Genomic DNA, 27,906 nt, shown 5'->3' with positions numbered 1-27,906 from the left:
AATATTGAGATATTTGTATAAAGTGAAGAAAGAGGCTCACCAAAGTTGATTTGTTAGATAATTAAAAATAGGTTTTTGAGTAACACTAGATTTTTTGTAAATATTGTGTATGAATGAAAGTAAAAATATAAGGGTATATGTCCTAAAATGGAAATACCACACTTTATCGTGGACGGATGCATGGAATATTTACATTCAAGCAAAATTTTCATTTATGAATAAAAAGTCTTAAAATTTTATTTGCAATTAAAAAAAGTCTTATTTCTATTAAAAAGGTCTTATTTTATTTATGAAAAATATTATCGATATTCAAGCAAAACTCTCATTTACAAAATCTTAAAGTTTTATTTGCTATGAAGAAAAGTATTATTTACTCTTGAGAAAAGTCTTAGTATTTGATTATATGAAAAATATTACTCCCTGTGTTCCATTTGACTTGACCTGTTTTTCTTTTTGGGTTGTCCCATTCAACTTGATCTGCTTCCCTTTTAAAATCAATTTTCACTACAACAAATATGACACACACATTTATACACACTTTTACACTATAATTTTATTCTCCTAAATAAATGTGTCGAAAAGAAATAGCTAGGCCAAGTGAAACGGGACCGAGGAAAGTCCTCTAAGGGTGTATTTATAGGATTGTAGGCTTTCAAACTTGGATTTTGACGTGGAGGAAATATGAAATTTTGGTAAAGCAAAATTTTCCTCAGAAAATTTGTATTTTGTATCTCCATTTGAATCTGTTGTGTATTGGAATTGAAACACCAAATGCGAATATAAGCGCAACTTGCATTACAATTTTTAATGATGTTAAATTACAATTTAATTCGTATATATATTAATTAATTATATTTATTTAATGATACAAATTCTGCTAATCATCTCTCTCACCTTCTCAAACACTGTAAAAATCAATTATCATAGTATATATCTCAATTTTTGCCCCAATTAACGGGCTACTCAATTCTGTGATTCTCATTTAAAAGACTACTCAAAACTCGAATTCTCATTATTGGGACTCCCAACAATTGGAGAAACTAGGTCGATTTTTTAACAGAGTGCCGTCGGATTTGACTATTTTGTGGTCGAAATTTAAATTTAAATTGCCGTTGCCTGCGACGAAGTCGCCGGAGGGGGAAAAGGCCGGGAACGAGCAGTTGAGCCTGAGTATGCAGAGGCCTTCTGGTGGACTAGAACTTGGTTCGAGGTTAGGCATCGTGGTGGTGCTGGCAGCGCAACCGCCTTTGAAGCGATGATAGCCGAGAGAAATAGCTCCCGGCGACACGATGAGGTTATAATGGTGGAATTTAAGGTTGAGCGGCTCGGTTATAGGATAAGTATAATTTAGGGACGAAAATAAAACTACCCACTTTGATAAAATGTCTATGGAAACTACCCACTTTACTTTGATGTTGATAGGTAGACATTGAAATTTGAAAAAGTTCTTACACTTTCTTACACAAGTACAATTGGTGTAAGAAATGTGTAAGATAGGTAGTTAAGAATGGTTCAAAATCTGAGAAAATGACATTAATTGCTAACTCACGTCAGTTTCAAGCACTGTAGGTTTAAAAAATTTGATAAAATAGGCTACGTTTGTGCGTTATAAAATATCAATACGCAGGAAAAAAGTTTCAAATTTAGGTATATTGTGAACAAAAAATATTCTAAAGCCAATGGAGTAACAAGCCTCCCATAAACCCAAGCCGCCTGCATAAGCCTCGAGGTATTTTCACGCGCGGCTTTTGCAGAAGGCTAGGGTTTATGGGAGGCTTGTTACTCCATTGGCTTTATAATATTTTTTAGTTGACAATATATCTAAACTTGAATTTTTTAGATTTTTTATTAATGTTTTATAACCCACAAACGTGCCCTCATTTCGTATTTTTTATATATATATATATTTTCTAAAAAAATACATATGAGTGATCCAAAATGATGATATTTATATAAATAATTAAATAGATATAATCGAATATATATATATATATATATATATATATATATAAACAAATACGAAATTAGGGCACGTTTGTGGGTTATAAAACATTAATACAAATGCTAAAAAAATTCAAATTTAGGTATATTGTGAACAAAAAAATATTTTAAAGCCAACAGAGTAACAAGCCTCCCATAAACCCAAGCCTCCTGAAAAAGCCGCGCGTTAAAATACCCCAAGGCTTATGCAGGAGGCTAGGGTTTATGGGAGACTTGTTACTCTGTTGCCTTTGTAATTTTTTTTTGTTCACAATATACGTAAATATTATTTTTTTTGCCTTCGTATTGATATTTTATAACATATGTATCGTTATTTTTATAAATTTTAAGTTTCAATTTTTTTATAGTACAAAAAGTACACATAGATGTGAAACATGAGAGAGAGTGAATCTGTCAAAATTTGTATTATAGTGGGGGGTAATAATACTCACTTTATCTATGATTTTATTGCACATAAAATAATAGAATTACACATAAAATTATAGAATTGCACATAAAATAATAGGAAATTATCAATTAAAAATATCCAACCTCATATATTCTGAACCAATATAATGTTATCTAGCTAAAAATGTGATAAGCCTCCCAAAAACTATTAGTCGGCGTCACTAGCCTCGTGTAAATTCACCGAAGGCTAGTGATTCCCGCGAACGATTTTTGGGAGGCTTGTTGGTCTGCTAGGTAGGAAATACTTTTTAGTTTCACAATATATATTATTTTGTAATTTTTCGCATTGTCATGAATGTTTCAACGTAACATACATATCCTTATTTTGTATTTGTATTTTTTTTGTTAATTTTTCAGAAAAAAAGTACATGCTGACATGAAATGTAAGAGAATGTGACTCTGCAAAAGGTTGGATGGTAGTGAGGCTTTAATGCTCACTTTATGCATGCATTCCATTGCACATGAAATAATAGGTTGAATTGTACTAAATGAACAATAAATTTCACGTGAATTTGTAAGGAATCTAATATTAGTCCTTATAAAGGCTGCATGTGTGAATGAGAATACACAAATTCAAATACTCATAGATTTGAGAAGTGATTTTTTGCGAGAGGTGGTGCAATTTGTGTTGAATTTCTGCCTCAAAAGGTGATTACAAAGGCAACAGAGTAACAAGTCTCCCATAAACCCTAGCCTCCTGCATAAGCCTTGGGGTATTTTAACGCGCGGCTTTTTCAGGAGGCTTGGGTTTATGGGAGGCTTGTTACTCTGTTGGCTTTAAAATATTTTTTTGTTCACAATATACCTAAATTTGAATTTTTTTAGCATTTGTATTAATGTTTTATAACCCACAAACGTGCCCTAATTTCGTATTTGTTTATATATATATATATATATTCGATTATATCTATTTAATTATTTATATAAATATCATCATTTTGGATCACTCATATGTATTTTTTTAGAAAATATATATATATATAAAAAATACGAAATGAGGGCACGTTTGTGGGTTATAAAACATTAATAAAAAATCTAAAAAATTCAAGTTTAGATATATTGTCAACTAAAAAATATTATAAAGCCAATGGAGTAACAAGCCTCCCATAAACCCTAGCCTTCTGCAAAAGCCGCGCGTGAAAATACCTCGAGGCTTATGCAAGCGGCTTGGGTTTATGGGAGGCTTGTTACTCCATTGGCTTTAGAATATTTTTTGTTCACAATATACCTAAATTTGAAACTTTTTTCCTGCGTATTGATATTTTATAACGCACAAACGTAGCCTATTTTATCAAATTTTTTAAACCTACAGTGCTTGAAACTGACGTGAGTTAGCAATTAATGTCATTTTCTCAGATTTTGAACCATTCTTAACTACCTATCTTACATATTTCTTACACCAATTGTACTTGTGTAAGAAAGTGTAAGAACTTTTTCAAATTTCAATGTCTACCTATCAACATCAAAGCAAAGTGGGTAGTTTCCATAGACATTTTATCAAAGTGGGTAGTTTCATATATTTACACTATAATTTATGTGACTATGTAGTCTATATCAAAAATCTCAATGTCGCAATGACTTTTTCCCTTCCGCCTCGTTGCGACGGCAATTCTCGAGCTATTCGATACGGCTGCAGGGTGAAGCAGTTGAGTCCCGATGGCGTGATGCAGAGGATGTGAAATCATGAGGGAAATCAGCTTGGAAGATACTCCACCATCCATCATCGGATTGGTGGTGGAAATCAGCGGAGAATCTGTCGGTAATCAAACGAAACCGAAATACAAATTGAAATCGAAAATGCCTCCAGATCTTTAGCCACGAAGAAGAATCCACGGAGAAGAAGAACAGTTGTGCAGATTTTGTAAAAAAAAATAGATTTTGGAAAGATCATCTTTAGCTGACGGAAATTATTCAGATCTTTAGCTAGCTTTGATGAGAAGATATTCAAATTTTGGGAATTATTCACATCTTTAGCTGATGAAAATTCCAAATTAATGGCATGGTAAATTTAACTTTTTTCACAGAAAGTAGCTAATTTTTATATTTTTATTTTATTAAATATTTTTATTTTAGTATAGCAAAATGAATATTTTCATACATCTGTTAGAAACTACTCCATATTATTGTAGCTTGCATGCCAATATGACCAAGAGCCAATCCATTTAACGGCCCAAGTTAAGAGATTGGGCTTAATATTAAGAAAGAAAAGCCCAACCCATTATATATATGATTCGCACCGATAGTTGATATATAAACAAAAGGAATCGCAGATTGGAAAGCGATAACTGATAAGTGAGGAAAGGAATAACTCAACGATTTCTGTTGCTATTCGCTCAATGCGTACTGTTTCAGCTACCTTGCGCCTTCGACTTAACCTTTGATCACTTGACTCTCCGCGGCATCCCCCACCGCTGCCGTTCATCTCTCGCCACCGTCGCCAAACGCTCATACCTTCCCTTCCTCACTCCGTCGCTGACGCGTCCTTAAAACCCGTTTTTCTACCGGATGGAGGTATCCGTACTCTATTTTATCACCGCTCGCGATCACAAACTCACTGACGCAGCGTGTATGTGTTTGCATTGTGAAACGAGATTGAAATTTAGAAGAAATGGAGTAGCTTTTACTCGAAATTTATGTTTTGATTAACATTGGATATTGGAAATTAAGAACTCGTTACTGGAATTTGTCGGTAACGTGCAATGATTCTGTAGAGCTAAATTTGCAATATCAGATTTGTTGTTTTTTTGCGGATTAGTGCTAATTACTGTTTTTGAGTAACGGAAATCTGGTAATGCTTGAAATCGGCCTTATTGAGTCTAAGAGCTAAGTACTAGTTTGATTAGGGCTTTTCTGTTTAATGGGAGCTTGATTTAGGCTTTATCTGAGATAAAGTTTGGAAATTGTTAGTATGCCAAAGTTAGTATGTCCAGCTTGCATAGCTCTCATGAATGGCAAAAATTAGATGAATTCATTGACTTAGTTCATGTGAAAACAGAACTACTAGAAGTCTAAAATCCAGAACGGTGTATTGTATTGTACTTTGAAAAGAGAAAAAAGGAGATCCATATTGTTCGCTTATACTATCAGCTAAAGATGATTAACTGGAGCTTTCAAGTTTATAAAAAGCAATAGATGAGTAGAATTAGAGTCTAGGGAGAAATCGTTTAGCTTTTTGTTCCTATGTAGTATTACTGTGTGTGAGTTGTGAATTCTTTGTATTTATCTTGCTATTTTTCTTGTCGTATGACACATGATCTGTATCATGTGGTTTTCCTGTTGTCTTAACGAACAGATCATGAGAAGTACCTTTATATGGCATCTAATCTCAACTTCGTTTTCTCTTCCCTGACAGCAATACTGGAGAGGAAGCAGTATCAATAAGGAGGGAATGGTGCAGCACTTGCAGAGTTATGGGATTATAAAATCAAAGAAAGTGGCAGAAGTGATGGAAACCATTGACAGGGGTTTGTTTGTTCCAGAGGGCACACCCCCATATGTTGATAGTCCTATGCAGATCGGCTACAACGCCACTATCTCCGCACCTCACATGCACGCCATGTGCCTCGAGCTGTTGGAGAACCATCTCAAACCCGGCATGCATGCTTTGGATGTTGGCTCTGGTAATGTAGATTGTCCCAACACGTTGATATACGAGGGCATATTTTCTGCTCAGTTGGTGTTCTCTAAATAGTTGGTCCATTCGAGGAACATAACATCGCTGTGCCCCAGTTCTTATACTGCCCTTTGAGCTTTTGTAAATTATTCTTGTAGGAACGGGTTATTTGACTGCTTGTTTTGCTGTAATGGTGGGAGCACAAGGCCGTACCGTTGGCGTCGAGCATATTCCTGAATTGGCTGAATTTTCAATCAAGAATATAGAGAAGAGTGCTGCAGCTCCGCTGTTTAAAGAAGGATCATTCTCGATTCATGTTGCTGGTATGTCATGGTGAATGCTGGTCTCTTTTGGTCTGTTCAATTCATCTAATACATTATTTCTTGTCATTTATGCATGTGCTGGAGTTGTCATGACTTGTTTAATGTTTTAAAGTTAATTGTTATGACTTTGATAATGCAACGACACTTTGATTGCTTAATCTATATTGTGCTCTTGTAGATGGCAGGCAGGGATGGCCGGAGTTTGCGCCTTATGACGCCATCCACGTCGGAGCTGCCGCACCAGAAATCCCACCAGCGCTTATCGAACAACTGAAACCCGGTGGCAGATTGGTTATCCCTGTCGGGAACGTCTCCCAGGAACTGAAAGTTGTGGACAAGAACGCAGACAGCACACTCAACATTCAGAGCGAGACGGCTGTTCGGTACGTGCCGCTGACTAGTCGAGAAGCGCAACTCCAGGGGCGATAACTTTACGTGCATGCCATGTGTATATTTGTGAGGATTATGAAATAAAGCAACTCAATGTATAACTATGCCGCATACATGAAAAACCATTTGACAATCACACCAAATGATGTTTTACATGCTCAAATAATAGCTGCGTTCTATTTGATGGAAAAAGATGGAATATAAATATTTTTCTTTATTTTTGACTCTTTTCATATATTTTCTTAATTGAAAATTTTTCCCAAGCAGCTTGTTTCCCCTTTTTTTCATCTCAAATTATAATAATATTATTATGAGATACAGGTGTGATACGATTTTCTCATGTTATATAATTTTTGATCTTCTAATTTTGCTCTCAAAATATTTGAAATTTGGCAAATTTGTTCTACAAAATCCATCGATCTCTCACTCTTTTTTCTACAAATCATCTATCAATTTCCGAGGTAGCATCTCCATCAAATTTTCCGCAGTGAAGAAGAAAATAGCCAAGAAAAACAGTAATATGTTTATATAGAGAAATGTTATACTACATTTTTATACTTATGTGAACAGGGTGCAGTTATAATGAGAACTACACTTATCGTGAGAACATAAGAACCATTAAAATCAATGCATCTGCTATATAAATTAATGCATTCGCTATTAAATTTAATGCATCCGAAAATAATAAATTTTTTGTTCCCTTCAGGATTCGAACCCAGGATTTGCATTCATTCACCAAGATGATGCATCCACCGTAGATCTTGATGATCGAATGACTTAAAATGGTTCTCCGTTCTAATTTTATTTAGTGGTTCTTATTTGAACCTCTCCCTATGTGAACATCACTAACATAACCATGTTAATTTATACATAAATGAGCATTTTGAAGGGCTAATAGGAAGAGTCAAATTGATCACAGAACAACCCATCTCTAGATAGGCCTGAGTTACAACGTGGCTGCATTAGCAGAGCTGGTTTTCCTGTTGTCTTTACGAACAGATCATGAGAAGGACCTTTAGATGGCATCTAATCTCAACTTGGCTTTCTTTTCCCCAACAACAAAACGCAGTATCAATAAGAGCGAGTGAATGGTGCAGCAGCAGCAGCAGAGTTATGGAATTATACAGTCAAAGAAAAGGGCACAAGTGACAGGGGTTTGTTTGTTCCAGAGGGCACACCCCCATACATTGACAGATCGTCTACAACGCACCTCACATGCACGCCATCTGACTCATCTGAAATTTATAAGCAGTTTAAGAGCTTAATTGTTTTAAAAAGCTTATAGCTTATATTGTGTTCTTGTATCTGGCAGGTGGGATGGCCAGACTTTGCGCCTTACAACACCATTCACATCGGAGCTGCCACACCAGAAATTCCCCCCAGCGCTTATCCAACAACTGAAACCCGCTGGCAGATTGGTGATCCCTGTTGGGAACGTATACGAGGAACTGAAAGTTGTGGGCAAGAACGCAGATGGCACGTTCAATATCCAGAGCGAGACGGCTGTTTGTTACATGCCAGTGCCACTGCAGCTCTGGGGGCGCTAACTTTACGTGCGTGCCGTGTGTATATATATGATAATTAACTTAATGTATAACTATGCCTGCATACATGAAAAACTATGTTGCCAAGTCTCTTTTAAATGAGAAATTTCTCGTCCGACTACCCAGTTTAAGCTATAAATATATAAGAGTGCAGGCAAAAGCAAGCTGGTTTTTCATGTGTGGAAATAAAATCTCTCTTAGCCTCCTAATACCATATTGATCATATCTGCACAAATAAATAAGCCTTAAGACTTGATGCAATAGTAGATTCGTACAACTCAAATACCGTTGCCTGGCGGTTCATCTGCAGCGACATTGACCCTGATTGCTCTACCATCCAAACTCTGCAAAAAGTTCAATGGTTGAAGAAGATTAAAATGTAAATATCTAGAGTTTCTCCGAATCTTATATCGGTCACATATACTAAGAATGAGAAACACAAGCAGATTTACCATTCCATCAAGGTTGGCAATGGCATCATTCAATTCCGCTTCACTTGACATCACTACAAAGCCAAAACCACGAGATCTTCCATTCTCTCTATCAGTGAGCACACGAGCACTCACAACTTTACCGTACTCACTGAACACCTGCTGAAGACGTGCATCATCCACACTCCAAGGCAAGTTACCTACGTATATCCTGTAACGAGCAGGGGGCTTTGATCCTCTTTTAGCTGCTTTACTAACAGTCAGCAATCGGCCATTGAGATCCTGTTCAGAGGGGTAGGGGGGTTATAAAGCATGTTTCTAAACTAAACAAATTTGAAATCAGATAGTAGTTAAGAAACAACACACTTCTTTACAAGAATTGGCACACTTCCTTTCACATGAACTAGAATGTAATACCAATATAGATACACATAATTTAACACATGTAATGAATTTTGTTTAGCAGAGCTCCTCTCCACGTATAGAGTTTCAATTTTACATAACAAAATCAATGATGAGAAGTTCTTTCAAGTCATTACATCTAGACACCTTCACAAACCTTACACAGAAAATCCCAGTGGTTATTTGCTTTCATCAAACGATGTTCATTCTTCACATTATTTACCAGTTTCCAAAAATACTGGAGTTCGAATTAAAAGATTTACCATATAGACATTGAATCAATGCAGCAAAATGACTACTACTTTATCTTCCACATCTTGCAATACCAAATAAACAAAACTGCCACTCAATGCACCATCAACTTCTTTAAGGAGGACTGATTCTGATAACTATTTTTACCCAAAATACTACTACACTGTTTTCAATACATCGCACCCCTCTTCTACTAATTTTACCTAGAGCCCAAGAAAAGTTACCAACACAAATATAGACCAGTCTCCACCAATAGCATAAATTCATCAAACTAGCAACGCCAGACAACATAAATACGAACCTCAGCAATACCAATTTAGAACTTACATAACGATTGAACATTTCCACAGCTTTCTCAGCTTCTACCACACTACTCATCGTCACGAACCCGAACCCTCTACTCTGCTCAGTCTCCCTATTGCAAATAATCTGCAAATCCACACCAAGCCCACAAATGAAAAATCCAAATACACACCTCCAAAATGCAACCAACATATCAAAATTCAATCTTGATCTCAAAAACTGACATCACAATATAAATTACTCAATACATCACAGTAATTAAACACTCCATACATTAACAATTTCCACAGTGCCAGCCCCCTTGAAAATCTGAGCCAGACTATTGAAGTATGCAACTCAAAGCTAAGGATCCAGCCTCTGCCACGTCACTATATCTTTAGATAGTTGTTATACAGCTGTTATGCAATAGTTATAACTGCCACTGTTGTAAGTTGTATAAATAGGCTATTCTCTTCACAATGTAATTAGTCTTTAGTTTTTCAAGATAGAAATGAATTCAAGCTTTTTAGCTTCTCTCTCTAAAGTTCAGTGCCTTTAACACAGACTAACACCGTCGACGTCGTACGGCAAATTCCCCACATACAATTTGGCTTCCTCCGGCGGCTCAACGAACACATCAGTCTCTCCGCTGTCGGGAGCTTCAGCCCAGCTGAAATCTCTGCCGTCTTGCTCCTCGAGGAGAACAGGGCTGTCCTCTTCTTGCTGAGCGGCGATGACAGAAACCCTCAAAATAGGTGATAGTGGAATTGAGGAAGCGCAAGAGCAAGAAATTTGTAATTTGATGGGTTTGATGCGGATTGACGGAAATGGGTGTGAGTATGAAGCTTTTGAATCTGTGAAGAGTGATGGGAGTGAAGAAGCTAGGCAGCCATTTGTAGATTTTGCAGCAAAAGCCATTTTTCTCTGAGAATTATCAATTTGGAGAGAGCGTCAGAATTGGGTTCGAAGGGTTTTGAAAAGTGAAATATATATATATATATATATATATAGGGGCAAAAAAATATACATATTCATTTTAAAAGAGAAAATTTAAAAAATATTAATTTTTTATAAAATATATAAATTATATTATTTAAATTCTTTTATTCTTATATAGGAGACATTTACTTTGAAGGATTAGTTTTGATAGTAGATAAAAATAGTAAAGTTAACTCTTATTTACTTTGTTGGATTGAAACTTTAGAATATCACAATACCCTTAATTATTTTTATCATTAAAGTTTATTTTACTTGATTCTTATCCCATTAAAAGGGTGGAATTGGAGTAATCTTACTCCTGAGGATAAAAATACTTAATCATCCATTTTACATTGATGTTCAATTTAGAGTATTAGTGTATTTTACATTGATGTTCAATTTGTAATTGGTAAATGTCAAGTATTAATGCAATTTTTAAAAACGTTCGACTACTAATATTCGATTGCTCGACTCATAATGGTTGAACATATTGAGTCACAACCCACTATACCTAAGTACTGATTAACCCGGGGTTATGACTCGGGGTGGGAATTAAGAAGCGGGAAAGAAAGAGAATTTATTTGTTTAACATAAAAGTATTTTGAGAAAACATAACACTAGGGTCATATCTGATCATCTGAATACTTACAAAATATTCACACAATGGTGACTTAATCGAGGTGGATTACCTAATAACAAATATATCGACTTCATAACATAGAGTTACCATAATCAAAGTATTTCACAGTGAAAAAACGTGTGAGACATACATATGAAGATATATACTCAAGGTTACATTACTTAATCATCAAAAGAGAATCCGCTCAACACCAATTCATTCCATCGCCTGCTCAATCTGCACATTTAGAAATACATGCAGGGCTGAGTATAAAAATACTCAGTTGGCACATGCCGAAATTACAAACATGCATACACATATATATATTGTACTGCCAAACAGTAACACACATGAGTTTTCTTGAAAGACATGTGCTTATTAAAACATTTCTTTCATTTTCATAAGAATGGCCAGCCGACCCATTTTCCTTTCATATGTTCCATATTTGTTCCTTTCTGTCACACGCCGGGAAGGAGGCCTCCTTCCGCGGAAGTCAGGACCGATCGCAAGCGACTCGCAGTCTTCATGAGTGTACACGTTAACCCGTACTAGCAAACATTCGTCTAGCATAGGGTCCGAATTCGATTTCCTTTAAAGTTGGCGAACCAACACAGATAGCATACATACGTAAAACATAAACATTTTTGGCAGACAATCATTTCATTTCATTTCATAACATTTCATATGATTTCATAAAGAGCCATTCATCATTTGAACTTTATATAAAACTGAAATTAGCAGTTAAAAAGAATCATCTGTTAGGTCCCTTGGGGTCTCGAATAGGTGTATGGGGGGAGGGGGGAATACACCTATAGGCTATTTTTCAAACGAAAACAAATTGGCACAACCTTTTTTAGTTAAAAGAGTTTAGCAAGACTTAGGTTGGCGACTGATACTGAATACTCTTCAGTAAGGAGTTATCAGTTAAGTCAAAGACTTTAATTGATACACGTTAAGCTTAAGTCGAGTTTGTAAAACAGATGAGTAATATGAATCTCACTGACTATCTGAAGATTTATCAGTTCGACTAATATTACTGGTAGCGGAAAACGTTTCTTTCGAGTTTGTAAAACAGATGAGTAATCACCAAAAATGAAGGCTCTACAGAGAAAGGACGATCCTCGAAATCTCTGCATTTAATGCGGCTGTACTTCTGGAGTGCGTGGCTTCCTTTAAGCTTTGGAGCTTCAGTCCGAGGAAGAATGTTTGACTGATACTTGACTTTAGTATCAGTCCGTTGAATCCACGTAGCTCGCATTAAGTAATCAGTCGTAACTGATTCTTGGACTGGTTAGTCAAATATTAGTATTTGACTTTGCCTTAAATCGTCAACAGTCGGCAACTTCAGTCTTCAGAACAACAACTAAACTAGAAAAGAACTATAACACTTGAGTTCGAACAGTTCTAGTCTATTACAAGTGAAACCTATTGATTTTGGTATCATCAAAACTAGGATTAGGATATTTCATTAAGTTCCCAACAATTTCCCCTTTTTTGATGATGCCAAAACCACACAACAGTTCTAAGACAAGAAAAGACTGAACAAGAACAGCAAGTTACTAAACAGGGTGAATACTATTCCCACTTAACAAGATAACCTATTAACTTGCATTCGAAGGAAAAACACAACAGTTCAAAGAAGAAAACGAAGACATAACTGAAGTAAATAATCAGAGCCTGGACAAAAAGATATTGTCTTTAGGTTGAGATCAAAAGAAGTTCATTTCATTTCTTTAAAGATAACTGATGAGAAATCAGTTGAGGTACAGAGCATAACATACAAAGGAGTAAAAAGTATAAAAACACATGGAAACTCATGGACTCCAGCAATCTACCTGTTTGCACCTTGAACTTCGTCTTTGATCTTCGTCTTCATCTTCATGTTCCTAAGCTTGTTTCTTCTATACTTATTTTCCATTGACTCGAGGTCTTACTGGTTCGTCATCCTTGAACTTCTGGTGATCCTTTTGCTTTACCAACTTCAGTCTTTCGACAAGATGCAGAGAACCAACTTTGAGAAGGTTTTTCTCTGACTTCTACTTTCCCCCTTTTTGGCAACATAAAAAAGAGAGAGCTGATGATGGAAGCTATGATCAGAGGGTACCCAACTCCGAGTCTCAGAAGCTCATGAGAAGATTCGAGAGGAGTGTAAGTACAGAGATGCAAAAGAGGAAGACGCCAGTGGGAAGGAAGATGATGAGGGAGACGGAGAAGAGGAATAGGCTTGGAGATGGAGAAGATGAGGGTTGATGAGGAGAAAAGGAGTGTGGATGCGGGGAAGAGGAGTGTTTGTGAGGAGAAGGAGGGTGGGGAAAAAGTAGGTATGCATAGCTCTTAGGAGATATTCATGTAAGGCGACTATGCATACGGACCTTAAAGGGAGGATGAGGAGCTTAAGATGGAGAGAGAGAGAGAGGACTAGGTTGGAGAAAGATGGAGAGTACGTGAGATGGGTGTGAGAGGAGAAAATCGAATCAGTGACAGTCGTGAGGACTAGCACTGTCGATTTGCCCGCACGAGGTCTATGTTGAGACGACCACGTGCAGCTGGAGATGCCAGCAGATAACGAGAGAGAGCTCGTTGTTGTTTTATGCCATGGAGGCGAGCAAGATATGTGAGATAATCTTTGGTAACCTCCTGAAGCGTAGAAGCTTCTTGGCGCCTGGCATTAGGATGGAAGACACTCTTGTCGAGGGATATAAGTGAGGGTAAAAACAAGCTTGACGTTGGAGAAATATCGATATCCAGTGGAAGGGTCATGTGTAGATCAGTTGTGCGAGCATCATTCTCCCACTCCATGACTGTTTTGTCATTGATCTCTCCATTGTTGGAACGAAAGTTTTCCGCAACTTGTGACAAGTGTTCTCACAAAAGTGTCTGTGGAAAATTGTTAGTTGTGGAAAAAGTTGAATATGTGAAGAAAAAGTTGAGGTACAGAGCATAACATACTAAGTAAGGAAGATTAAAAGTTTTTGAATATTGTGCCTAAAATTATTTTGAAGAAATTTTTCACGTCCGCCGTCACTGCAGAGGATGGAAGCTTCCAAAAGAAAGATAAAATAATAAAAATCATTGCAATTTGTCAAATCAAAGAGATTTTTAAGATTTTAATTGCAGAGGCACAATAGTTGAATTTGATCAAAATAAAGGATCAGGACAAGTGAAAATATTTTTAAACGTAAAGGTACTTGTCCTTCTCGGATATTTCATTTCCAACAATCAGTTAAAGCGTTTTAAAAGCAACTGATCAGTTAGAGAAAGATTTTAAAAAACTCATAAGTGAATTTAACTGATACTCCCTCCGTCCCATAATAAGTGGCCACATTTCCTTTTTCGTCTGTCCCACTATAAGTGGCTACTTTCTAAAAATGGCAAAAGTTTACTTTAATTAAGTCAACAATTACTCACTAATTTGGTCAACAATTGTAGGCCACTTTATACAAATGCCAAAATTACTTTAATTAAGTCAACAATTACTCACTAATTTGGTCAACAATTGTAGGCCACACTCTATTAAAACATATAACACTCAATTTCTTAATCTCCGTGCCGAAAAGAATGTGGCCACTTATTATGGGACGGAGGGAGTATATAAAAAGTCAATGTAAGTTAAATATACTTACTGGTCGACTGATCATTGTATTCAATCGATACCACGACGTTTGTTGATTTTTCTGAAGAGGTCCCCCCTCAGACGAAGGCTTATCTTCTTTGGTTGCCACGTCATCAGTTGAGGAGCACCTATTGACTGAACAATAGTTGTCGTGACTGTAGTTAGAAATATTCAAGAGCAGCGTTATTCTTCGGGGTTAATGAGGTCGATCCTTCCACAAAGATCGTTGAACCTGTCTTCTGGAAGAGCTTTGGTCAGCAAGTTTGCTCTCTGAACTGCGGTCGGAATCCATTCAACAAAGACGTATTTCTTTTCTACATGGTCACGAATGAAGTGATGACGGATTGCGATATGTTTGACTCTTGTGTGATGAACTAGATTTTGAGAGATTGCAATAGCACTGGAGCTGTTGCAATAGATATGAACTTCTTTTTCGTCGATCCCGTAGTCCTTTAGTTGTTGGACTAGCCATAGGAGTTGTGAGCCGCAACTTCCCGCAGCAACATATTCAGCTTCAGTTGTAGAAGTGGCGACTGAAGTCTGCTTATTTGAAAACCATGAAATGAGCTTGTTGCCTAGGAACTGACAAGTTCCTGAAGATGATTTCCGATCAATTTTGCATCCTGCAAAATTTGAATTTGAGTATCCGACAAGCTTGAAGTCGTCGTTAGCTGGATACCACAGTCCTATGTTGGGTGTGCCTTTGAGATATCTTAGAATATGCTTTGTAGCGTCCATGTGAGCTTCCTTGGGATCTGATTGATATCTCGTACAAACTCCGACTGCAAATGCAATGTCTGGTCTGCTAGTAGTCAAATATAGTAGTGATCCAATGATTTCTCTATATTTGGTTGAAGACACAGATTTCCCTTCAGATCCTGGATCCACCTTCCAGTTGGTGTTCATTAGAATCTTGACTGATTTCATATGCTGAATGCCGAACTTATTGATCAGTTCTTTGGCATACTTTGACTGGTTGATCAGTATTCCTTCTTTGGTCTGCTTCACTTGTAGTCCTAGAAAGAAATTCATTTCTCCCATCATTGACATCTAGAATTTGTTCGTCATAAGGTCAGCAAACTTCTTGCACATCCTTTCGGATTTGGATTCGAAGATGATGTCATCGACATAGATTTGAACAAATAGAAGTTCTTCTCCTTCTTTGAGTGTGAACAGGGTTGTGTCAACTGATCCCTTCTTGAATCCTTGTTCAACCAGATACTTAGAGAGAGTATCATACCACACTCTTGGAGTTTGCTTCAATCCATAAAGCGCTTTCTTCAGCTTATACACCTTTTTTGGTCCAACAACTTCAAACCCTGGAGGTTTTTCTACATAGACTTCATCAGTGAACACTCCATTGAGAAATGTACACTTCACATCCATTTGGTGTACTTTCAATCCTTTGTGAGCGGCAAAGGCTAAGAAGAGTCTGACTGCTTCCAGTCTTGCAACAGGGGCAAAGGTTTCATCGTAGTCGATTCCTTCTTCTTGACTGTATCCTTTGGCCACTAGCCTTGACAAATAGCGGCGACAAAATGCCGCTGCTAATTACCGATGGCGTTGCCGCTGGTAATGTATATATCAATTAATATTAAACATAAATTAAATTATTTTAAAAATATCGGCGGCGCGCCGTCGGTGATCACCGGCGATGCCCTCACCGCCGGTAAAATTAAAAAAGCGGGCCGCCTTGTTTGCCGTCACCGGCGGCAGCTCCGCCGCCGGTAATTCTCGCCGGTATTTCCTCATGTTTTGTAGTGTTTTATGTGCTACAATTACACCGTTTAATTGTGATATTTTATTATTAGTATTTTAGTAATCAACTACAAAGATATAATAGCAAATTTATTATATTTTTATTATTATTTAAATAAGAAAGCTATAATAAATAAAACGACGACCGTATGAAATCACGATTAGGAGACTCTTATTCCCAATTCCGCACATTTTTATGTCCAAGCCCAAAAATAAAGCTCGATTTCTCACTTTTGAGTTTTTGTGGATTAACTAATTACAAAAATTCCTCGGAAAAAAAATTAGTTACAAAAATACTTATAAAAACTAATTACAATATGGAGTAATATTTTAAACAATAATATTTACGCTAAATATTTACTTATTGAGGATGTAATGACTTGAAAGTCGGACTTTCCATCATAGCTTCTTCATATTGTATATTCGAATTTGGATTAATATATAGCTTACTTCCCGTTTCAAAAAATAGAAAATTACATTGTCAAGCATTATATTATCTTTATGTATTATATTTCCACATTTAAGAAGTACACTTCATTAAAACCACTGGCTTCAATGAAGTGTACGGAGGTTGAGTTTTGGAGCAAGAAGAGTAACATATGCTTAATCTACATAAATTATTGTACTTTAAAAAGCCATAAATAATTTATTTACAATAAAAAAATAGAGGATATCCGGAAAGGATTTCATCAAGAAGAAGAAAATGAAGAGATTGGAGAAGAAGGGTTATGCTACACAAGATCGCAGGAGCAAAACTACAATTAAAAAAATTTAGGAGAAGGGATAAAATTAGAGGCTACAGATAGTAAATTTATTAATATTTTTATCATTTATTTAAATAAAGAAGTTATAATAAATAAAAAGATGTCAGTATAGAATCAGGATTAGGAGACCCTTATTCTCTATTCCGCTCATTTTCATAACCAAGTCCAAAAATAAGGCATACTCAAAAATCATGCGCGCCACGAAATAATCATATTTGTAAACAATTCTAGATGCGAGGAATAAAGTCGCATTCATTTTTATAAATCGCATTAACAAGATTATTGGATGAGCACGAACCCATGAACAAATTAAGCCAAACACTTGCTTCTAGAAAGTAGCATAATCGACCCTAAGAAAAAAGTATCATAATCTTCCTATTATTTTAATTTTGTACTCTTAGTACTATTTTCATAATCAATATATAATACGATTAAGGATTCTTGCGCTCTCCTTAATCCGGGGTCCTACGTGGCATATCTAAGAATTCACCATTCAAAATCCCTGCAATTCTAGAGCCTCTAGCTCAATTCTCTATCGCTGACGTGGCAATATGATTCCACATCAATTATTATTATTTTATACTCCCTCCGTCCCATAATAAGTGGCCACATTCTTTTCGGCACGGAGATTAAGAAATTGAGTGTTATATGTTTTAATAGAGTGTGGCCTACAATTGTTGACCAAATTAGTGAGTAATTGTTGACTTAATTAAAGTAATTTTGGCATTTGTATAAAGTGGCCTACAATTGTTGACCAAATTAGTGAGTAATTGTTGACTTAATTAAAGTAAATTTTTGCCATTTTTAGAAAGTAGCCACTTATAGTGGGACAGACGAAAAAGGAAATGTGGCCACTTATTATGGGACGGAGGGAGTATATATTATTTAATTAAGTTAAACATTGTAAAATCATTTGATGATCCACCGATACCCACAATTTGTCTTCTTTTCCTTTCTCCGCGTCGACCACCACCTCCATTTCCCTCCCCGCGACGATTCGACCCACCGGCCGATGCCACCTCCATTTTCCCCTCCCTCTGTCGGCGATTCGACTCACCGTCCGCAGCCGCGATCTGCCACCTTTCGCCCCCGCTAGAGATCTGCTCTTCCACCTTCTCCGATGCCACCTCCATTTTCCCCTCCCTCCCCCGGCGATTCGACTCACCGGCCGCACTCCACCGCGATTCGCCTTCTGATTCGACCAGAACCTGCCGCCCCTCACAATCGCCGGAAGAAAGAAGAAGAATTCACAGAAGCCCTCTTTTCGTATCTGCAGATTCGGGGGTTTTCCATTTTCCCCCTTTTTCGCTTTTCGTAGAATTTGCCGCGGTTCCTCTCGATGCTCGAACGCGCGCCTCCGCCCCGAGCTCCGCCGCGGCGATCCTCTACTCACCCGGCACTACGGGGTGAGTAACGGGAGCCCTGCTTACGTACCGGAATTTGATCGCATTGGTGCCAGGGCTGTATCACAACTGGTGGGACCTCCCACCGCTGCATTCTGCTTCGCCGGACCACCCGCTCCGGCGCCCTCCGCGATCTGCCGTGATTCTTGGTATGTATTAATTAGTTTCCTGATTTAATTCCTACACAGCCATTGTAAATATAGAATGATTATATTTAAGTTTAGAAAGATTTGTTTTTGGAAAGATGTTTAATAATGGAAACTTAAAACCTAGATTTTGAGCTATAAATTTCTTAGTTAATAGTGATTTACACCGCATACTTTTCTTCTCATATATTGTGTTTCTTCTTCATTGTTTGAGAATCGACTAAGTCGACGGAGTTAGTCTTCTCTGCCGCGACTATAGGCCGTCCTTGAGCCCGAAAATCGTTCGACGACGCGCAGTCGTGCCATCGGCTCGAGTCCAAGGTAACCTTTTTCTTCTTTTGCTGTGTTTCGTTTGCATTGATTTTTTTCTGCATTAGATTGATTTCTCTCTGTATTTCTCTATATTGCAGCACCCAAATCAATATTTTTGGCTTCCTTTCATCTACAATTGTAAGTGAGTGCTCTTCTTGAATCTCGACTCAATTTGGTGGCTATGTGTAAATTAGTTGCTTTGCATGTTGAAATTGTAATGATAGGTAGGATTCTAATTATTGGATTTATTTCAATTTGGCAGTGGGTAACTAATGGGGGTTGAGTTTCGATTTAATTGTTGGATTTTCGAAAGATGGGTGTTAATGGGGGCTGATTTTCGATTGAAGTTTAATTTATGTTTATGGGTGATTTCAATTTAAATATGGCGCTGATTTTCAATTGAAAATGGTCTGATTTTCGATGGGTGTTGGATTGAAGAGGAACAGAACAGATACTCGGTCACTTTTGTTCTACTTTTAATTTTTCTACGCGGTTTGATATATGAATCTGCTGCCAACATGGTGTTTTTAATCTGCGAATAAAAAATGTCTCGACCCATTCCAATGCACATGGTGTTTTGATTCTCCCTTTTAGTTTCTGCTTTTTTTTTTATTAAGAAATAGTAGTTTGTTGAGAACTGTGATAACTTCACAAAAACCATTTACTGTAGTGCTCAGTGTATTGTTTTGATGATACTTGCTGAGCAAATTAGATTCATGTGAATTTGCCAAGATATAAAGAGATTCATTTGCTGGAAAAACTCTCTCATGAACTCCTTTCACAAGAATCAGGTGGACGGGGAATCTCAGACCTTACTACAGCAACGACAAAATCAACAGCAACAACAACTGGCTCCACTACAAGACAATTACATACAGAGCAGAGTAGAGGCTCTTCAGAACGTGGTAATATCAATGTGGTTTTTGGGTTTTATTATAGTGAATTTTGATAATTTAGTCAATTCAAAGAATCTTCCATTGTGAGTATAAGTTAGAGGATTGAATGACTGAATGAATTGCGTCATGCCTCTGATTATAGTTCATTGTTTATGTGGTGGAATTTTCTGTCAAATTCAATCACAAGGATTTAAGATTTTAGGCTCCACCATACAATTTAGAAGTTGTCTATGTAGTGATTTTAGTTGTGTTTTTTAGTGATATGCTTCATTTGCTGTATTTGAGAATCTGTCAAATGATTTCTGTAGCTTTCTAAGTTTGTCGGTCCTGCTTAATATTTCTAATATAGTTGTTTTTAATCATCATTTTGTTGATTGAAGTTTTCTTTCACGGTTTCACCTTATTCGTATTGATTATTAAATTTACAGCTAAGTCTACTGCATGGAAAGTTAGCTGTAAATTTACCTCACAGTTTGCTCAAAAAATAAAAAGAAAAATTGCGTCATAGTTGTTGCCTAACTGGTTACTTTGGTGTTGGATCACAGGTAAAAATGTTGCTATTGATCAACTAATGGACTTCATCTTTGCTGCACGGATGGCTAGAAAGTATGAAAATATACAAATAATTCAATTCCTGGAAATGAGGAAACCGAAAAGGTCTTAGATGACATCTTTTTTTTAATTTGTTAGATTAGATCTGATGATTTCAGATGGTTAGGTTACATGTTTGGGGATGTCATCATAGATTTTATTTGCTATTTATACAGATACTTATTTATTTCTATTATGCTCACTATCTTTTATGTTTTGAACTCCTTTGCGCAACTTTTGATAGATGTGGTGAGATGATTATGCAAATTGTGCATTTAGTAAGTTCACCAGATGGTGCTAGAATAGTCATATCCAAAGTAAGATGGTTTTCCCAAATGTGATGTCGGAGTCCTATTCTGTTTGATACCCCATGCATCATTCCTCAATTTAGTCTTAATTCGTATTTTCTTTTCCTATTTAAATCCAATAATCCTTAATTATCTCCTAATATCATCTACATCAGATTTAAATTCAATCTTAATCACGATATCTTTTTCCCTTATTTAAATTCAATAATCATTAATTATGTCTTAGTCTCTCATATCGCTTTTATATTAACGCCTAATATGTAATCGTTAATTGTATTGATTAGATTTTTAGATTCACTATGTCAATCAATTAATTCACAAAATTCATAATTTAACTTAATTAGATGATTGCAATAATATTATTATAAGAAACACATTAGCTCCAAATTTTGAACAAGTCAAACACACAACTACATGGATCAATATATTCAAAGCTAATTACGGATGGCAACGGGCCGGATCTGGACCGGGTCTGACCAATACCAGATCCAGATCCGTTTTCATATACCAGATCCAGATCTAGATCCAGATCCGTGGATCTGAAAATTTTGGATCCAGATCCAGATCCGTCAAATCCGCGGGTCCACGGGTCCAGATCCATGGATCTACTATTTTTAAATTAAATTAAAAAAATCACAAAATCAACAACATCTAATTTTCATCATGAAAAATATAACACAAAATACTTTTATCTAATTACTTTTAGTTTTTATTCTTTTGAATATAATTTATTTATTATTTTTAATTTAGTTAATATTATTAGTAAACTAAATATAAAATATAAAAAATGTATATAAAATAAAACGGATCCACGGGTCGGATCTGGGCCGGATCCGGATCTAAAATTTCAAGATCCAGATCCAGATCCATTTTCAAAACTGAGATCCAGATCCAGATCCAGATCCGTCGGGTCTAAAAAATTGAGATCCACGGATCTGGACCGGGTCCAAGATCCATTGCCATCCCTAACGCTAATATTAAAGATCCAAAAATTATTGGTAAAACATGAAGTCAAATTTGTTTTTATTGCAAAAAGTTGGTGTATTTACATGCAATGAACCCTATTATTAATAATTATTTTGTAATGTTCAAGTTTTATTGAGATGAATAAATAATTATTGTAAAATTTAATAATTATTGCAACATTTAATAGGTTCGGATAATAAATAAAATTTGGGACGACTACAAGGGTATCCGACGGGTAGTGGGTGTCGAGAATCCAACGGGTAACAGGTGGCGGGTATCTGCGGGTCGCGTGTATGGGCGACAAATAGTAGTGTACAAGAAGTTTAAATTTTCTCAAACTTTGTTGCAGTTTCGTGGTGATTTATTTGTTGGGTGGTTTATTGCATTTGTTGGGTGGTTGATTGCAGGATGTCGACGCAGAGAAGCAGCGGCGCCCCTACCTCTCAAGCCTCGGCGGGTATCCGACGGGTAGAGGGTGACGGATATCCGCGGGTCGCGGGTATGGGTGACAAATAATTTTTTCGAATATACGTTTCGCTAAGTCATGTTAATGATGAAAGTCCTCTTTAATTTATTTTTTCATTTTAGTTTGATGTGTAACGTTGACCTATATCATATTAACAGTTTTTTTAGTGAAAATCTTCATAATTTATAAATATATTAAAAAATATTTTTTACATTTTTTTTAAATATAAATTATAATACCAAATGATACCCGTCGAAATTCGACGGGTTACACACTAGTTTTATTCAAATATGTAAATCACACAACAGGAGACGAGTTATAATAAGTTCAATTTATAACATATTAATGAAAATCAATAATACCATCTGCTATCACATATTCACAAATTGTGGCCTTATATTTCTTCCGAAGGCCACGTAGAATAATTATGTTTGAAAATGGGGAGCTATGATCGTTATTATCACAATCACAACAACTCACAAAATACAACTAAAGATTATGATTCTAAATCCTAGTCATTGCCACGTCAGAAATTCATAATCGTACCACCTAATTAAAGTGGAATTTAAGGAACAATAAACTTCCCTAACATTTTGAAGGGCCTACTTTTAACTATCTAATTCTAGAATCATCCACACTAGGGCCAATTAGCACTGATGAGATTAGTTCAAGTGATAAAATTAAAACACTTAAATATATTTCTTTACAAAAAATCTTGGGTTCAATTTTACTTATATACAATGTAGTATATTTTGCACCTTTATGTAGTGCAAAGGTCTCATCTGCATGCGGTGTAATATATTGTGCACCTTTGTGTAGTGTGTAGAGATCCCGCCTAGGAGTGGACCGATACGGTATGTCGAAAAGTTTTTACCATACCATATTATCATACCGTAAATTGCAGTATGAGAATTTTCATATCGTTGTCATACCGGACTCTTCAGTATACCGAAGATAGGCATACCGAAATTTTCGGTATGAAGTTTTCTCATGCCGATGTCATATCAATAGTGTGGTATACCGTATCGAAAGTCGAATATCGTATTTTACGATATACCAAACTTATTGGTATATCGTTTTATGACTAAATTACTAAAATATTATGGTATATCATGTATTTATACATACCAAAATTTCTTTTCTGGTTTTCCCCTTTGGGTTTTCCATGAAAAAGTTTTAATGAGGTTCGGTCCTTAGTCTGCTTTTGTGTGCTTTCAAGGGTTTTTAGGTTTCTTTTTCTTCTTTTATATATAATCGCATTTTAATACATACCAAAATTCCATTAATTAAACAAATATAAATAACTTTCTAAAATTATACATAAAATCTGAATATTTATCATTCGACTATAGTTATGGTCTATATATTATTCTATTTGATAGCGTTCAACTGTATTTAGCTCGTTCATTTACTTTTCAAAATCTTATAATTACTTAGTTATATAACATAGATGTAAATTATTCTAAAATTATAATTATAGTTTATAGATATAATATAACTATATACTCCATAACTCATACTTGTATAATTATATATTATAATTGACTATATATTGATATTCTAATTTCATCAATAACTTAGTAGATCACGTAATTACTATTTGAGTTTTATATTTACTCAGTTCATTTACTTTTCAAAATCTACTCATGACTTTTTTTTTTTTACTTTGAGGGAGGGGGAGCGAAAAGTTTGAATCCTAGACCTCACTGTTCGTAGATAGGAGTTCGCACCGCTTGGTGTTTCCTTGGAGACAAATCTACTTATGACTTATAATTATATTTATCTTATAGTTAATTTTTTATATGATTCAAAAAAAATTATACAATATAGATGTAACTTATTTTAGAGATATAGTTTTTCTAGAATTATAATTATAATCAATAAGTATACAAATATAGCTATTAATGTAGCTCATACGTGTATAGTTATATAATATATTTGTTTACTTTTCAAAGTTCTATTAGTTAAATACTTCATCCATCCCATTAAAAGTGACGGATTACTTTATTGCACATAAAATAAGAAGAATGTGTAAATGATTAAAAGTGGCAGGGTGGCTAGGGCCTACACTTTTTATGGGTTAAATTTTATCATTTATAAAAACAAGTCACTTATAGTAGGACAACCCAAAATGAAATACAAGCCACTTTTAATCAAACGAAAAAAATAACATAGATGTAACTTATTTATATTTACTCAATTTATTTACATGTTTGTAATTATTAATAAACATATATTTTATAAGTTGTCCTTAGTTTTTTATAGGGCTGTAAACAAACCAAGCCACTCGCGAACTATTCGGAGCTCGGCTCGAAAAAAGCTCGTTCAAGTTCGTTTAGAGAAGCTCGTAAAATAAACAAACCAAACTTGAGCTTAATAGTATTCGGCTCGTTAGCTCGTGAACATGTTCGTCAAGTGATTCAACTTTGAAAAATATAAATTATTAGTAGACATAACTTATATTTATCCCCTAAAATTAATAATAATTGTATTAAATATCTAATTAATTTTATTTGTTATAAGAAAATAATTAATATATTTATTATTTTAAATAAAATAATTTATTTGTAAAATAAAATAATCAATATTTTGAATATAAATATAAATTTAGAAAGTTCGTATAGGCTCGATTAGGCTCGTGAGCCTCAAAGTATTCGGTAAGTAAAATTTGGGATTCGATTCGATACTTAACAAACCAAACTTGAGCACACCACTATTCGGTTCGGCTCAGTTCGATTACACCCCTAGTTTTTTAGTAATTATGAAGAAAAAAAGCTTTTTAATAATTTATCATTAACTATATTATATATATAGGGGAGGGCTACGGTATAAACACTTTCTAACATATAAAATATAAACCACCTAAAATGTATGAATTCTATGTAGAACACGTACGAATTTGTTGTATAGATGTATGAATTCTGAAAAATAATTATTTTGCTACCTATGAGATCCGAACTCAGGACCATGAATTCACCCAACAAGATGATGAATCAATCGTAGACCTAATTAATAAACCAATCGTAGACATTGATGATCTAAGGCTGAAAACAGATTCACTTGTCAAGATTTTTTAGGAAACCTTGTTCGCCTCGGCGACCACCATCATGGTGTGGTTGGAAAGAGATCAACAACGGGAGTCAATTGGAGTAAGAAGAGAAGAGAAGGGAGGGGCGACGACAGCGGTGTTGCCGAAGGGTTTTGCGGAGAGGGTGAAGGGGAGAAAAAAAAAGTTAATGGCGAGAAAATGTATGAATTTTATGTAGAACGCGTATGAATTTGTTGTATCAAGGTATGAATTGCGAAAAAAAAAAATTTGCTACCTTTGTGATTCGAACTGAGGACCATGAATTCATCCAACAGAATGATGAATCAACCATAGATCTTGATGATTTAAGAGCTGAAAATGATTCTTATTTTATATCTTAAGAAGTGTACTTATTTTAGTCTTCTCCTATATATAGGTACGGTATACCGACTTTTTCGAATATACAATTTTTTCGGTATATACCGTGGTATCGGTGTATATTGGTATATCACGGTATGAGAAAAATAAATATCGACGTTGTATCGAAATTTTTTGGTACGGTACAATACCGTGCCGAAATTTACAGTATACCAAAATTTCGGTATTTTTGATATGGTAAGTACGGTATACCGATTTTTTTTAATATTTTGGTCCATCCCTAGACCCGTATGCGTGCAGTATAGTGACTTATTTGATTATATATATATATATATCTATATATCTATATATCTTATGTAATTTAAAATAAAAAGTATCATTTACACTACAGATATCAATAGAGTACGAAACCAACAAGTCAATTCGAATAGATAAAAAAAGAAGATTATGGTTAAATTATTTTAACTCAAAAAAATTCAGCTCGATTGACCCGAACCGAAAATAGGAATGGCCTGAAAATTGAGTGGGTTGGTCTGGTTAATTGAATTATATATTTTCTTGTAGAATGTGTTTTGGTTTGCGCGCGGGTTAGGCACATATGACACTAATGACACTAATATGGCCATAAGTACCATTTGTGCAACACACTAAATAGAAAATCTAAACCCCACGAAGTGTTCAAAATAATCATATAAATGTACTCATCTAAATAATATCAACACACAGGTTTTTTTACACTAATGACACTAATATGGCCATAAGTATAATTCGTATGACACTAATGACATTAATATGATCATAAGTACCATTCGTGCAACACTGAGTATATGGCACTAATGGCACTAATAGTGCCATGTGTGCCTAATCCGCACGCAAACCCGAATCTGGTTCGCCCTAATTAAGGACAAAAATAATCCTAAAATGCAAAATATTGCTAGATTTTTGTGTTTTTTCAATTAGTGACCAAATATCGTATTTTCTTCTTTAGAATGACCATGCGAATATACTTTCTATAAAAAAGTCGTAAACTTGTGAGCCCGTCGGACTAGTTTGAAACTGAGTTTGTTAGGATTAAAGTCAAAATTTATAGTTCAAAAAATAAAAAATTGATTAGTTCAATCCGAAAATAGTCTAAAATCAAATGATTTGGCTCGACACCGAGTGACTGACTCAATTGATATCTTTCGTCCATACCTCACCTAGAATTTTATTTTCTATATTAATAAAACTCCATTTTTTTAGTCTAATATATGTTTTTTTTATATACCCCTTTCCTATACTCCCTCCGTCCCATTAATAAAAACACATTTTCCTTATTGAGTTGTCCCAATAATAAAGACACACTTCTAAATAAGGAAATAATTAGAGAATAAGAATACTTAATTAACTACACCTTAATTACATTATAAATAAGAAACAAAATCCTAAATTCTTTCTTTATCTCTATTCTCTCGGCCTCTCCGCCACTCTCTCTGCCTTCTTTGACCGACGGTGGCTCCGGCGCCACGCCGCGACCGCCTTCCTTCCCCCCCTCGCATCTCTCTCTGTTCGACCCCTCTCGGTTCTCCCTCATCTCTCTCTTTCTAGACCTCTATGTTTGCCGCCGCCGCCTTCTCCGACCGAACAGCCGCCACCCATCCTCTTCTCTTCTCCAACGAATCTTGTTCTAGTGGCTAGGGTTTGCAGGCATGTGATTTTGAGCGAGAAGAGAAGGAGCAGAGGCGTTCGATTTTGGGCTAGAACCCCTCCACCTTTGTTCTGGAATCCTCTATAGCCGCCGCCCATCTCCTCGCCCCAATTCTGCCACCGCCACCGTCCGTGTCCGGCGTCACCGCTATTACAACCACCATCACCTTCACCTCACTCGCTCTTTCTGCCTATGAGAATTGAAATCAAAATTCTTCTTCAGCAATACCTTTTGGGTTTCAAATTTGCAGATTTATTTTTGTTTGATGCTTATAAAGACCTTGATTTTGGGGATTATTTCTGATTTGA

At 35.7% G+C, this 27,906-nt stretch overlaps 2 protein-coding genes and 1 long non-coding RNA gene across 6 annotated transcripts; 2 read left to right on the top strand and 1 right to left on the bottom strand.

The window, feature by feature from the left end:
* Positions 1–4,701: 4,701 nt before the first annotated feature.
* Positions 4,702–6,991, top strand: LOC131004446 (protein-L-isoaspartate O-methyltransferase 1-like). The gene is made up of 4 exons (XM_057931144.1): positions 4,702–4,959; positions 5,801–6,068; positions 6,220–6,384; positions 6,563–6,991. The coding sequence occupies exons 1-4, from the start codon at positions 4,954–4,956 to the stop codon at positions 6,811–6,813; spliced, it is 690 nt and encodes a 229-aa protein (XP_057787127.1). The 5' UTR covers positions 4,702–4,953; the 3' UTR covers positions 6,814–6,991.
* Positions 6,992–7,859: 868 nt separating this feature from the next.
* Positions 7,860–10,670, bottom strand: LOC131004445 (28 kDa ribonucleoprotein, chloroplastic-like). The gene is made up of 5 exons (XM_057931143.1): positions 10,254–10,670; positions 9,980–10,028; positions 9,731–9,832; positions 8,771–9,031; positions 7,860–8,662 (listed from the first exon to the last, which is right to left on the bottom strand). Exons 1-5 carry the CDS (start codon positions 10,601–10,603, stop codon positions 8,597–8,599), a joined length of 828 nt encoding a protein of 275 aa, XP_057787126.1. The 5' UTR covers positions 10,604–10,670; the 3' UTR covers positions 7,860–8,596.
* Positions 10,671–18,317: 7,647 nt separating this feature from the next.
* LOC131004448 (uncharacterized) lies at positions 18,318–20,958 on the top strand. Of its 4 annotated transcripts, XR_009095017.1 has the most exons (5): positions 18,324–18,969; positions 19,181–19,287; positions 19,377–19,416; positions 20,070–20,183; positions 20,720–20,958. It is a non-coding gene; the product is annotated as an uncharacterized LOC131004448 (long non-coding RNA). The 4 variants fall into 4 exon arrangements; XR_009095018.1 differs by having other exon boundaries at positions 18,318–19,287; positions 20,070–20,180; XR_009095015.1 differs by having other exon boundaries at positions 18,318–19,287.
* Positions 20,959–27,906: the final 6,948 nt, after the last annotated feature.

Source organism: Salvia miltiorrhiza, unplaced genomic scaffold (genome assembly GCF_028751815.1).
Source record: "Salvia miltiorrhiza cultivar Shanhuang (shh) unplaced genomic scaffold, IMPLAD_Smil_shh original_scaffold_399, whole genome shotgun sequence".
In the NCBI taxonomy this organism is placed as follows: Eukaryota; Viridiplantae; Streptophyta; class Magnoliopsida; order Lamiales; family Lamiaceae; genus Salvia; species Salvia miltiorrhiza.
The sequence above is the reverse complement of the archived record's forward strand: the minus strand, read 5'-3'. Positions and strand labels throughout refer to the sequence as shown.

Coding starts and splice junctions, on each gene's coding strand:
- LOC131004446 (XM_057931144.1), top strand. Junction 6,069..6,219: donor TGCTTTGGATGTTGGCTCTG/GTAATGTAGATT, acceptor TTATTCTTGTAG/GAACGGGTTATTTGACTGCT. Junction 6,385..6,562: donor ATTCTCGATTCATGTTGCTG/GTATGTCATGGT, acceptor GTGCTCTTGTAG/ATGGCAGGCAGGGATGGCCG.
- LOC131004445 (XM_057931143.1), bottom strand. CDS start 10,603: ATGGCTTTTGCTGCAAAATCTACAAATGGCTGCCTAGCTTCTTCACTC. Junction 9,833..9,979: donor GCACTGTGGAAATTGTTAAT/GTATGGAGTGTT, acceptor GTGGATTTGCAG/ATTATTTGCAATAGGGAGAC. Junction 9,032..9,730: donor TGGAAATGTTCAATCGTTAT/GTAAGTTCTAAA, acceptor CCCTCTGAACAG/GATCTCAATGGCCGATTGCT.